The 13,522-nt window shown below is 42.1% G+C and overlaps 2 protein-coding genes across 4 annotated transcripts; one reads left to right on the top strand and one right to left on the bottom strand.

The window, feature by feature from the left end:
• The first annotated feature begins 2,229 nt into the window (after window positions 1-2,229).
• Window positions 2,230-9,923, top strand: ppp1r14d (protein phosphatase 1 regulatory inhibitor subunit 14D). Its single transcript, XM_082515122.1, has 4 exons — window positions 2,230-2,787; window positions 8,152-8,232; window positions 8,606-8,638; window positions 8,740-9,923. Exons 1-4 carry the CDS (start codon window positions 2,608-2,610, stop codon window positions 8,806-8,808), a joined length of 363 nt encoding a protein of 120 aa, XP_082371248.1. The 5' UTR covers window positions 2,230-2,607; the 3' UTR covers window positions 8,809-9,923.
• Window positions 8,974-13,477, bottom strand: zfyve19 (zinc finger, FYVE domain containing 19). Of its 3 annotated transcripts, XM_082515118.1 has the most exons (12): window positions 13,255-13,476; window positions 13,047-13,168; window positions 12,895-12,948; window positions 12,654-12,805; window positions 12,403-12,545; window positions 12,140-12,248; window positions 11,792-12,010; window positions 11,556-11,632; window positions 11,284-11,385; window positions 11,034-11,197; window positions 10,702-10,799; window positions 10,079-10,184 (listed from the first exon to the last, which is right to left on the bottom strand). In XM_082515118.1, exons 1-11 carry the CDS (start codon window positions 13,306-13,308, stop codon window positions 10,721-10,723), a joined length of 1,275 nt encoding a protein of 424 aa, XP_082371244.1. In that variant the 5' UTR covers window positions 13,309-13,476; the 3' UTR covers window positions 10,079-10,184; window positions 10,702-10,720. The 3 variants fall into 3 exon arrangements, with proteins under 3 accessions (XP_082371242.1, XP_082371244.1, XP_082371243.1); XM_082515116.1 differs by lacking the exon at window positions 10,702-10,799 and having other exon boundaries at window positions 8,974-10,184; window positions 13,255-13,477; XM_082515117.1 differs by having other exon boundaries at window positions 10,079-10,799; window positions 13,255-13,475.
• Window positions 13,478-13,522: the final 45 nt, after the last annotated feature.

The raw sequence follows: 13,522 nt of genomic DNA, 5'->3' as shown, positions 1-13,522 counted from the left end.
GATTCATCGGTTAATATCGTTTCCCACTGCATCTCTAGACTAGTGCCTGTGGCTTTTGTACCACAGACGTGCATTTATCATTGTAATAGGGTTTGTGCACTGCAACACAATATCTCCCTTTATGTAAATGTCACTGAAAGGTTTTTGCTGACAACCTAGGGGGAGGATTGCTCTTCTGTTTCTCCTCACATATTGCACTAATGCACATCAAACGTGAGCTGCTGACCACAATTTCCAAGCCTTTTTTTTTTTTTTTGAAACTGATGTCTTTACCATAGATGCAAATTAGGAATTCTTCCAAAATGGAAAAAGCTGAACAGTCTCTGTGGCTGTGAAGCTCCTCTTTCAGTGTCTAATTACTTACCCTATTTTTTTTATACTGTCACGGACCTAAAATGTTCATGAGCTTTAATCCAGAAGATGGCAGTATGGCCCCACCAAATGCTGAACAAGCTGGCTTGGGTGAGCAGTTTATTGTTTATTTCTAAAATTACTGTAAAAAAATAAACAAACAAACCAAAACATGCGTCTAGCCCTAATATGAAAAAACAAAACAAAAGGACCCATCTTTTAAATTCACAGCAGCCCCAGTTCTCTTTGTCATAGTAATACTGAGCTGATTCAGGCTGGTGACTCATTAAAATATGTGACCAGTCAGGAAGCAATGCATGAACCAGGTGTGGAGCAACAGGAAGTTGATAATCAAATTATGCAATGTAAATAATTTGGTTTAGAAATGTTGAAAGACAAAAACACTCAGAAAATTACTATCTTGTAGAAAACAAAGTTAGTGGGGTTATCTGTGAACTCTGCTGCCTAAAAGGACCCATCTTCAGCCCTACGGGTCACACGAGCTGAGGTCAAGCTTATTTGGGTGGCTGTAGCTCAGGTGGCAGAGCAGGTCAGCCACTAATCAGAAGGTCGGTGGTTTAATCCCAGGCTGCACCCTGGCTGCATGCCAAATGTCCTTGGGCAAGATACTGACCCCATGTTTGCCTACTGGTGGTGGTCAGAGGGCCCGGTGGCGCCTGTGTCCGGCAGCCTCGCCTCTGTCAGTGCGCCCCAGGGCAGCTGTGGCTACAATGTAGCTTGCTATTGCCAGTGTGTGAATGTGTGTGTGAATGGGTGGATGACTGAATGTAGTGTAAAGCGCTTTGGGGTCCTATGGACTAGAAAAGTGCTATACAAATGCAGACCATATTTATTGGCCCTGCTTTCTTTTTCTGTCACCTACAATGAGTCACCCTGATAGGCCTGAGGTGAGAAGGCCTAGCCTTTTTTTTAGACAACCCAATAGAGCAGAACCAAGTAGCCATAAGATGGGATGGATGAATTTGTTTGCTTGGAAAGGTGAGCTGCTCGAGGCACTCAATAATTCAGTGTTTGTAACAGACGGTGCATCAGTGGGTGAACACTTGCAGGCATGCCTGATGGATAGTCCCTGCCAAAAGCCAAAAAAGCTGAACCCCATTATTCATATCGTAATACGATCTGTGGAAACTCTGCAGCCTGTTGCCTCTCTTGTCTCAGCTGTAATAATCTGGCATAGGTGTCCACTACTATGAATTTTTTTGACCTGTGGGGTGGAGTGCTGCTGTTTGACTTTGGAAACACTGATGCTTTCAGACTTTTGTCGTTTGACTTCTAAAGAGTCATAAACACTGCTGCTGCCGCTGCGTCATCCATTATTTACCTGTGCGTAACTGAGGATGCCAATTGGACTTCAAGGCTTATTAAACGCACACCTGATAATACCCATTATAAAGGACTAAGCAGCTACCATACTAGAGGAACCCTGGATCACCTGTCAGGTTGGGGGGGACCCAGCTATAGTTAGAAGTGTTTGTGAACTTAAGAAGCATCAAGGATGGCAAACCCATTTGAGTCTGTCAACTTATAAATACTTAAGGTACTTTTACTGAGGGGGGAAACAATAAAAAAGAACACGAGTGGTGTGCCAGTAATGACAGGATTGGCAAGACGTGCAATGATCAGAAGGGAAAGATCAAAAGTGCAAAAGGATATGCTGGGATATTTTCACCCAGAGTTATTATCCTAACTTGATTGAAGGCAGTTGCCCTTTCACCCATTCTCCTCTTTTTATTGCTGTAATTGACCTATGCCCACTGCCTCCCCCCAACCACCTTTCCCCACCCACCCCTTCCTGATATAAGACAGACAAAGAGAGCAAAACGCAAACACACACCCTGTAAAGTGTGTGCACATACACACATGCAGAGGCAAGCTCGGAGCCATATCTCATTACCATTCTACTGATAGTGCAGCCAGTGGGTGTTGCAAGAGGAGGAGAGAAGGAGAGCAAGACAGTGAGCTTTAGAGAGGGACAGAGAGAGAGAGAGAGAGAGAGAAGGGGGGTCGGGGGTGAGGACAAGCAGGGAACCAGAGGCAGTGCTAAGGAGAAGGGAGAGCACGAGCACTCCACAAAGATAACAGGAAACACAGGAGATACGTGTGGGAGCAGCGTATCACTAAAAGAAAAGCAGAGACAGAGCTGGGGATTCAGAGCCTGCAAGTCCAGCGTGCCTGTAGGTCTGTCTGTGTTCCAGCTCGGTGCGTTTCCACGGATCTCCTGAGGCCGTGGCAGCCATGGCATCAGACCCTAGCACCCAGTCCAGGGTGATGTTCCAGGCAACAGACAAAGCAGAGGAGCCGGCGCACCGCAAACTTGGCAAGCTGACAGTCAAATACAACCGCAAGGACCTGCAGAAGAGGCTGGATATCGAGGAGTGGATCGACGGGCAGCTGCACCTGCTGTTTGACTGTGAGGTAGGACGGGGCTGGCTCACACAGACACTCACTCAGAAGCACGCTGTGCCGGGGGTGGCCAAAGAGGAGGAGAGGGGAGCAAGTAAGGGGAGAGGCACCGAGCCGCTCAAAAAGGGTGCTTGTAATAGAAACGACAAGAACCTCATAGGGGAGTGGGTGGTAGGAAAGTAGCTGTGTTTCACGGCTGTTCTTTCTGGTACAGAAACCCTCGCATGTCATCAAAATGACTGAGGTGCCAGCTGTGTGGTCTTCTGCACTAAGAGATCGAATGATTTTGCAGAGAGGGGACGTGACTAGTAAGCACGACCACAATTACACACCTCGGTCTCTTTAAGCATACGTGGTCGCCATGTGGCTACATTAAGATACGAGGCGTTTAGATGATGTCCTTGCACATAACAAAGTTGTACAGTGAGGCAAGCAACAGTAACAGTGAGTCAGTGCACCAAAACAATTATGTCACAATCCAAGGTCTGCGTGTCTTGTGACAGATTCACCCAGTCACTCAGTAACTATGTAATCGAAAATACAGTACATAGTTTGATTGCTCACATATAAGGAAATGATTAACGATGATGGTTTCGATATAGAAATTAACATGCAGCAGGCATTGGAAAAAACAAAAGATATGCAGTCTGTATTACCACAGGACATGTGATGGTTAAAGAGTTACATCATGGAAAAGCATTACTATTACTTCCATAGCGAATTTATTCCATGCTCTGAAGATGGCTTCGTTTTAATACAGCGAGGACTCTACCAACAACAACATCCTTCATATCTTCCCTCCTGCACGGTGGGATGCAATCCAATTATGTCATAGGCTCCATATTGATTTGCTTGGCGTTCACTAAGGGGAAACCATGGCAACAGATGTCTCGTCGCCTACACGAGGCGGTGTGGCACGTTGGAATTAAGGGTGCCTGTTAAAGGAGGGCGAGCTTTCCAGTGACGACGTGGATCAGATGACAACGCAGCCTCAGTTTCGTGCCGGAGAACTCAGAGACAAAGTGTTTCTCGTTTCTCTCAAACCACACGGAGGCTCTCCTCACTTTAAGATGGTCTAGAGCCACCTCTCTGCCTGGCATCCCTTTACATGATCAATAAACCCTTTTCATGTTGCATAAAGCAATGCATAATAGTTAGGGCTGAATCTGATGACCCTGAATCCTCTGTTAGTTACACTGTGAGTGTTTCTTCTTCACTCTTTATTTGTGTTTATACACATTTTGTCCTGTCCTGGCTGTGTCTTTCTGAGTCTGGTTTTGCTGGAGATTTCTTCCTCATTAGCTCAAAGGTGGTCGTTACCTTTACCTTACAATATAAAGCCCCTTAAAGTGACTGCTGTTGTGATTTGGTGCTACATAAAAAAAATTGAATTGTAATTGAATTGAATATAGAAACACTGCAGAGCACGAGCAGGTGGGCAGATCTATGGCTGCCTGCGGACAGGGAAGTTCTGTGGAGAAAATCTGAACATGATTAGATAACGTCTTTATCTAAACCAGGGTTAAGCCTGGCTGCCTTAAAGTTAAACCATTTGAGTCACAACTCAGGGTACTTAAGTGTTTTCCTCCTCAGGATACTTGTTTTGTGAGCCTCTTGGTAATATATGTTAATATGCTTGCGATGCTGAGGGCAGAATAAATCACATTAATTGAAACTGGGACACGTAGACAAAAACAGATCCAAAGTCTTGTCTCTGTCTACTCTTTTGATCTTGTCCCAGAAACATACAATTATTTTAGTACTTCTGCTTTTTCGTTCTGGTTCTAACGTGATCTAACATAAGTGTAATTGTGCAGCACATGTACAGCACAGATAGCAGATGTTCGCCCTGCCGCAGGATGGACGGATTCTCGGTATAACTGACAACAGAGCAATAACACAATGCATTTCTTTGATGGGTTTACAATAATACCTGCTACCACTGACTTCAAGTACCTTGTCTTTACAATTTCCTTAAGACAAACCTACATTCTTTACATATGGAAATTAAGGCTCAACTTTCCACTTTGGATAGCCTGAATATTTGCATCAGGTCCTCATGTGGGATTATTTGCTCTTGTCCACGTGCACAGGCCAGTGTAATGAATTTTGCATGGGCTCAGGGGAAGGTTCCTTTGTTGGTTCTCTGAGTCTTCCGCGTGGAAGCATTTACCGTCAGTCCCCTGTGTCACCGCCTGAATTATTTAGACACATCTCTAATTCATAGAAAGCACTGCCTCAGTGTGGTGTGGCGGCTTCCGTTTGCAGAGTTCACACCTTTCAAACTATACTATACAAACTATATACTAAGTAAAGAATTCTAAAATAGGCAACGCAACCTCTCAGTCTGCATGCTTCGATTTAGACAGACACTTCTATTTTCCCCACTGAGTGTCAGTCTTCTTTAGTGAAAACTTGTTTTTTTAAATGTGCAAACTGCAGAAATTTCCACTGAGAGACAGTAATTTGTTTGAGACTTTATGCAGACTGGGATGAATCCTATGAAGTTCAGCTGATTCTTGTTTAAAAAATTGCTCAGATTTGTATGTAATTAGACAACAGGATAAGGCTCCCTTTTTTCTCTTGCAACTCTGCCGTGACTCACTTGCTGAAGTTAATGAATATTTTGAGATGTGGACAGCTCGTGCTTCTGGCAGGAAAAGGGAAGGGGATGATAAGTTAACATGTGCCGGCATCTTCTCGAAACAAGACACGTTTTCCTGGGCATGGCTTCCTGTGTAATAACAAACACCATGATGAGCGTTTGATGTTAATGTTAATATCTTGTTATAAGGAAAGGCTAGTGAACCGTGTTACTGACTGTGTTATGAAATTACAGGAAGTTCAACTAAACCTGTTATAATAATAAAAAAAGAAAAAAAAAGAAAAAGCTGTCGTGTTGTTAGCTGCTCATGCCCACAATAGTGAAGTGTTAGTGAAAATAGCAAACCCTTCCTGTCTAATCCCTGCTGCTGCTTAGCAAAGAATAATACAGCATCATCAAATCTAAGTGTTCAGTGGTCACAGCAATAAGCAAAGTTTAGTTTGCTTATTATTCACCAGCTGATTATTAGAGCTATGCAAAAGTGGTAATGCTCTTCTTAATATCAGTAAATATCCAAATTGAAGCTGAATAAAAAATCAGACATAGCTTGAATTTCCTGTCTGGTACTTAATAAATGTCAAGGAGTGATATTGATTGCTCAGTTAACAGGTCAAAGGTCACCAAAGTCATTATTCCCTTGGGATATCAAATGTCAACATATTACACAACAATTTTATTGGCTCAGACACCCTCTCTTGATTTAAGCAGTGAGAATATCACATCCTAAGGCAAAGCTAATGGCAAACACTCTGCACATAGTAACTACTGTTCTATATGTGGACAGTTTCCCATCACTGCAGCTCAGGAGTGCTTGTTGAGAGAGTTTTAGGTCAACTCCCGATAATGGTGAAATGTAAAAATTGTAAAATTCCGGTGGAAGTCGTCTTATCTTCGCAACATATTTGCACTACTACCATCTGAAGCTTCAGTCCTCTGAGAGCCACTTTGATATTCATGAATTTCAGCATTAGTGCCAACATTGGTTTTAGCTTTAGTATATTGCTTTTTAACTTCAAAAAGTGCTGCTGAGATGGTTTCCACCCAGAGGCCTCATTAAAAGGCCCTTTCCCTCTCACAATGAAGGTAAATCCCGGCGAGAAATACTGGGAAGTTAGAATGAGGATCAGATTGTGAGTCTTCGTGATAAACGCATGTGTTCCTCCCAGCAAGAGGAAGCCGTCGCTCATTGATATTCAGCAGTGCTCTGCATTGCCTCACTTTCAGAGGCAGACTGAGGAAGTTTAAGAGCAGTATAAGTACATTAGAGAGGTTTCCTTTTCACTGGACATGAAGTATACTTATACACATTTCTATTCTCATACAATTATAGTAGAGCCACTGAATGGCTCCAAATGGTGAAAATTAAACCTCTTCAGTCATGTCATAGGTAATCTTAGCACTGTTTGGAATGCATACTGAACACAATTCTACAAAACCCCAAACCCCAATCCATTTTAATAAATACAAGTATAATAATAAACGTATTCACTGCTTTTTTTTCTTTTAGTCATTAAGATGCTTTGTTGAAGTTTTTCAGGATTACACTATCAGCACTTTTGAACCAGGTCAAGTACAAAAAGACCAACCGCAGTACAGTTGGTAAAGCAAAGTCCATAAATGCACAGCTTAGATATAATAATAATAATAAAAAAACCTTCGGCACTGCATTTATCCTGCAGACATCAGCAGAATTACACAGGGTCCAAATTGGCAGTGTGTATCAATTAGAGGCAGGCACGGGGGCCCATCTATTCTGCCACTCAGCACTTCCGCATTGATTAGCTCTCTCTCCACATCTAGAAAGCTGTGTGAGCCCCGTCCTTTCATGTCATGAAAGCTCCCAAACCAGAAAATATTCCTCCTAATAAAAAAAAGAGACCACACTCGTCAAATATGAGCATGCACCTGCTGACTCCAGATATCTTCGAGTTCCTCCAGTGAGCACTCCTCATTCTCCCTGAAAGGTGTTCAGAGCTTGTTACATGAAGTGATTGCTTTGCTATATTTGGCCTTGAGAGTGGAGAGTGCTATGTTTTACAGTCTTCACATATAATTGCTGCTAATCTTTAAAAATGATGCAATCTATAGGTCGTTACATTGCAGTTGGGAGCGCTCGTGGGTTTGTGTTGTTTTTTGTTTTCCAGGTGTGCAGTATTAAAAACATGTGACGTGCATCAGAGATTAATATGTAAAAAAAAGTGGCGGAGCTGGGAATGCCAGCTGGCTGAACCATCCATAAAATCTGAATCCTGAATCCTCATACAGCCTTTCTGTCTTCATCCATCAGCCCACTGCAGCTTTTCCCATCAAGTCAATCAATTTTTTATCCTCTACAGTAAACCCACACCAACATAACTAATAAATTTGTCCCATGTTCCTCCCCTCACCCCCAACCAGTCGTCAGATGGCTGCCCATCCCTGAGCCTGGTTCTGCCAGAGGTTTCTTCCTGTAAAAAGGGAGTTTTTCTTTCCCACTGTCACCAAGTGCTTGCTCGTCGGGTTGGAATATCTGATTGGTTTTCTCTCTAAAGTGCCTTGATGCGATTTTCGTTGTTATTTGGTGCTATATAACTAAAATGGAATTGAACTGAAAACGTAAGCCTTAGTCTTCTGTCTGAATGACTACGCTTAGTTGGCTGGAAAGATGAGGAGGGATAAGAAGCCAAGAAGCCCACATTATACAATCCAATTTGTAGGAGTTTGTGAGGCATGCAGAAACACAAGTCTCAATGAATATGGTCTTTAACTTTTATTCCTCTCCACTCTCACAGGAAGAAGAGATCCCAGAGTTAGAAATCGACATAGACGAGCTCCTGGAGCTGTCGGATGAGGGGCAAAGAACCCGGCTGGAGGTAGGATTCTGTAGAATAGCCTAAATACTGATCTGATTAAACATCCCAATTGCTTGTTAATGACTTGTCAGTCATTTATTATTGTTGAGTGTATCTGCAACTAGTTCCCCTAAATTACATATGTATATTAGTGCTGTCAGCGTTAATCTCGTTAAAATGACGTTAGCGCCATAACAGCATTAACGCGGCAAATCTCCGGATCGCCCCATGTGAGGGCAGCACGGCAGTGAAGCCCCTCGCTGTCAGCACTAATGTACATATTTGTATTTGGTTGTCCTTAAGAAGAAACTGACTCATAATGAAATCCTGTTGTGCAATGTATTCAAAGAAAAAACAATGGAGAAGTGTATACCTCTTTCTGTTTGTTCACTAGGAGTTGTTGCAAGAATGCGGGAAGCCAAAAGAGGTGAGACAAAAACTTAGAAAAGAGGACTGAAATAATAAAGTCTACTTATTGTTTTAAAGTTACATAAAAAATTAAATAAAATTTCCCCATCTTCTCCACAGGATTTTATCAACGGGCTGCTCTACAGGATAAAGGGTCTACGTAAAATGTCAGGTCCACTGAAGAAATAATTGTAGGTCAAATTAAGAATGGAGACAATGTGGAGCCGCTCATCTTCCCGTCCCCCCACGCATTAACCATTTGGATGCCTGTAGGTGTGGATCAGAGGGACTATATTCCTGCCCCCTGCCTCCTCCTGCTGGGTCATCATCAATGTAACACCAGAGCTGTGGGGCTTTGAATTGATTTTTTTTTAATGTTATTTCAAATTCATTTATAGACTGCTTCAACATTTTGTTTCCCAATACCATACCAATAACGTACACGTGATACAAGCTGTACTGACTATTACTCAGACGGACTGTTTCTTGTGTATGACTGTACATTTTTAGTTGCTTATTTATGTACATAAATATTTTTGTTCAGATAACAGTGTTGTCAAAATGTAAAAAAAGAAAATAAAAACATTTCAACATTTTCAAGACAATGCTCACATCTGATTTTTAACAAAGTGATACATCAATATGCTTCATCAGGTATTATCATTTCCACTCATTCAAATAAATAGTGGCGTGTACATTACACTAATTGGTTTACAGTACCAGTTAAACTACCCTGAGCTCATAACTGCTCAGAAACACAGATAATGATTTTGCCCTACAGTCTACAGACAACTTTCCTACAGAACGGCAGTCAGCATTTTATTCCCAAAACATAAAGTAGTGTTTTCAGGCATTTTCAACAGATTGATGGAAACAAAGGAAACTTTGACATGTCAAGAGTAGGTGTAAACACACGGAGATCAGCAACAAGATGTTCCATTAAGTATGCATCCATTATCCTCGTCCATTTCCCGTCTGGGGTATGTGTATGACACGGCCAGAAAAGGCACAGTAACACTTTCCATATGAACCTTAATGGAGCAAACCCCAAGAGAAGAGTGTAATTATGGTTTCTCCTCAGCCAGACAGTAATGCACGCTGATGAGCCTGCACTCTGGCCTTCTCTCTGTCAAACACAGAGGGTCTTTCGGGTGAGGTCTCCACTATAGAAATTTATATGGTTCTCCTCAACTTCTCTGACAAAGGCATGTATACTATAAGAACTGCACTCCTTACAAGGCCTGACAGACTGAGATATTTTTATCAAGTAATAATACGTTGGATCTAAAAAGGAAAAAAAATAAGGCTTTAATGTTTAAATTAAGACTAAGGTATGCTGCATGCTCTCAACGACGTGACATAGTTGCTAACACTTATCCTTTATTTATAACGAAATTACACACCCAGCCGAACACAGATTACAAGAGCGACTGCAGTGACTGCCAAAAGAAAACAAAGCCCTTAGTAATCCTTTTATACTGACTCCTCTGTGCTTCTTCGGTGCAGAGCTGACAGCAGTCTGGGATTGTACATCATCCCAGATGAGCTCACGACGTGTCTGCTTTCTGTATGGGTTATAAAAACTTGGAAATCATCATATGATGACAAGTGCAAAAGAGCACTTTAAATAAGCCTTTGTTGCCATTAGGAAGTAGGACAAGTCACAATAAAAATAAACCCAATACTTCTTATTCAGATCAACCATATGAATTTTTGGGATTCCTATGTGAAGCGGCCGTGCAGGTTTGCTGCAATACCTTCACAAATATTACATACGTCTATTTTTATACATTCCACAAAAAATAAACTATATTTAAGATATTATACATATTATAATGCATTTACATTGTGTTTATGGTCCTTATCTAACCCGTGCTTTGCAAGAAATATTACCAGTGGTTTCTTATTATGCTTCATTCAATTAGTTCAGCCTTAGCATTTACTGAATAAAATATGTTGAGGAGTTCTGATGGTTTGTGGCTTGTTTTAGATGATTAGAGAGACTGTTTTCTAACAATAGTAAGTCACTTAAGGCTAATGAACAAGTCTAAGTGTGATGGCTGGCCTAACTCTACCAATCACCTGCAGCTTAGCTTCACTATCATGTCTCCCTCTTCTTCTTTGGCGCAGTGTAGTTAGTGGTGCGATGCTCCTTCCTATCATATTTATCATGGCCTTCCCTGGGGACATAATGAAGCATGGATTGATAATTCATCAGACTAAATACTTTATATTCATGCTGCTTAACAGTAGGGCAGCAGCTTGCCTGCAATTTATCTGGGTCATGGTATGCATTCCAAATCACAGAGATCTTGTTTTTTTGTGTGCAGTCAAGGCTTCCATGCAAAAGTCTATCATGAGTCTAAAGTTAGGCTTTTTTTCTTTCTTTCTATAATTAATGCATTTCATACTACCTGAAGCAGCGGTTGCAGTACAGATCTCCATCACAGGTGTGACATCGAAGGCTGGCATCTTGGTTACAGATGCAGCACCACGGAAGCTCTTCTTCGTCACTGTCTGACGGCTGATGTGCATCGGCAGCAGGTAGGTTCCTGCTCTTAGGTGCCGGAGGCGGAGCCTTTAAAATAAAATCAGATCGGGATTTAAATTTTATGCACTCACGTAGCTTTAAAATAAAGAAATAATTCAAGCGTGGTTTTGTACCGGTTTCTTGGACGATTTTTTATTTTCCCTATTCCTTGGCCCACTCTGTTCTAAAGGTATGTTGTAGCCACTGGCTTCATCTAGTGTAGCTTCTTCTGAGAGCTGAAAGCATACAAGAAAAAATAAGAAGTGATTAAACTGGCAAAATAGCAGCCCCTTGTGGCTAGGCACACTGGTCTGAATTAGTTCACTTGCACCTTTAGGGGTGTAAGATGTACGCAGAAACAAATTATTTATAGTTCATTATCATCTCATGGTTATTTTTGCCACACCTGTTTTAACACTCTCATAACAGCTTCTTCTTCAGTCTCCTCTTCACTGTCAGGTTGCTGGAAGTCCTCCATAGTAACTATAAATGAATCACAATGAAAATGGGGCATGATACACTAGCATGCTAGGACTTCTGTCATGGAAACTGCATTTACAACGCACGTCCTTATCATATTTTATGACACACTAGTGCGTGGATAACAGATAAGGTGAGGTGAATGGTGCTCGAATAACTCACCTTTGTCCGGGTCCTGCCCCTTCAGCTGTGCCAGCCTCTTTGCCATGTGCAGGATCTGATCTTGAGAGTGACTTTCTTTCCTCAGCTCCTCCATAGCTTCCTCGAGCAGATGGGCTTTCTCAGCCTCCAGCTGCTTGGCTGCATCCTGGTTCTCTTCCAAATTCTCATCCAATGTACCTGCCTCACCTTTATTGAGATCATTCATGCGGCCATCTACACCTTCAGATTTAATAACAGTGTTGTTCAGTACCTGTTTATTAATTTTACGATATAAGAATGAATGTTATGACTGACTCATTACTTATTGGTTTAAGGCAGGTAAAATCAGGGAGAAATGCAATATCTTACTGCATTCAGGATTTGATTGTTGGTTGTCAATTGCAACTTCGTCTGTCATCTGACTTATCAAATCATTGGCTTGTTCAGTCTGGGTCCGGTTTTCTGGAGGCTGATGCACCTACAGACATGAATAGACAAGCATATATACTTGGAGTTAAGGGACACTGTTTAGTATTGAGTTCCCTCTAAATAAATATTTGAAGCTATTGAGCTACTGAGCTGTACTGTAAGGCCTAAGATGTTACAAACAAGCAGGAAGAGATTCAGCTCACAGGTCGAGGAGCTTGAGATGGTGGAGGGAGACCCCGCAGAGTGGCCAGACGGTCCTCCATCTCCTGTGCAGAAGGTACTGGCTTGCTGGGAGCTTTCAGAGCAGCAAGTCGGGACTCGAGCTCTTTGTCAGAGGGGACAGACCCTGAAGAGAAGGCAAAAAGCTTACTCCTTACCTTGTTTTGGAAAATATTATAATATTACTGCACTTGCTGGATTAAATAAAAATGAGAGCTGCTAAAAATCTTATTACTAGGTGCTGTGTCCTCCTTGAGCTTTTGAAGCCTTTCAGCAATTGCCTGATCTTCTTTGCTCAGGCCGCTGGTTGGTGGATGTCCTGCTTTGCTGGTCCTCACAGGCTGTGTTGGCTGTCCTTGCTGTTTGGCCTCAAGTGCAGCGACCCGTCTAATGGAAGACACGTGTACTTTAGATGTTATGAAACCGCTGTGCTGCCAAAGTTTAAGTTCTCCCCTAATTTGATCGTATACACTGACTTTTTATAGTTTTCTGGAGGAGACCATCTGCCAGCACTGGTTGAAGATGGCCCACTAAAAAGAAAGAAATTAAAATGAGAGAGAAGCTCCAAAGTCCAAACAAAACTACTTTTAGGGGGGTTTTTTTCTTCCTTGCAGGGTTTGAGCGTTACCTGGTCAGATTACCATGGCACTGTTTACAGACCTTCTGCTGGGTGTTGCCACAGCGAGGCACCACAGCACTGAAAGTCAAGCAGCTGGAGCAGAAGGAACGGCCGCAGTTCTTACAGCCCAGCTATGACGAACAGTAAATAGATCACTTTATTCAAAATGTACCTCTATGTATGTCTATGTGGTTAGCATTAGCCGTGAAATACTCACCTCCTTCTTGAAGAGGCTAAACTTGGATGCACAACAATAACATCGACTGTCCATATCGACACATGCAGAGGCTCATGGGTAGGGGGATGTTAATGCTATCGATACAGCTACAGTGCGTTAAAATGTCTAAGAAAACACACTCAGTCGTGAGCATTAATTTGGCAGCTAGCTACTAGCAACTATTTTCAGGTGTTCATTCAAAACAGGAAGCAACGCGGAAGAGGAGGTATGACGTAATGTAAACGCATTTTCCGGTTTTCCGTCCAAT

The sequence above is a fragment of the Aulonocara stuartgranti genome, assembly GCF_965226115.1.
Source record: "Aulonocara stuartgranti genome assembly, chromosome: 19".
Lineage (NCBI taxonomy): Eukaryota > Metazoa > Chordata > Actinopteri > Cichliformes > Cichlidae > Aulonocara > Aulonocara stuartgranti.
This window is presented reverse-complemented; position numbering and strand designations above follow the sequence as displayed.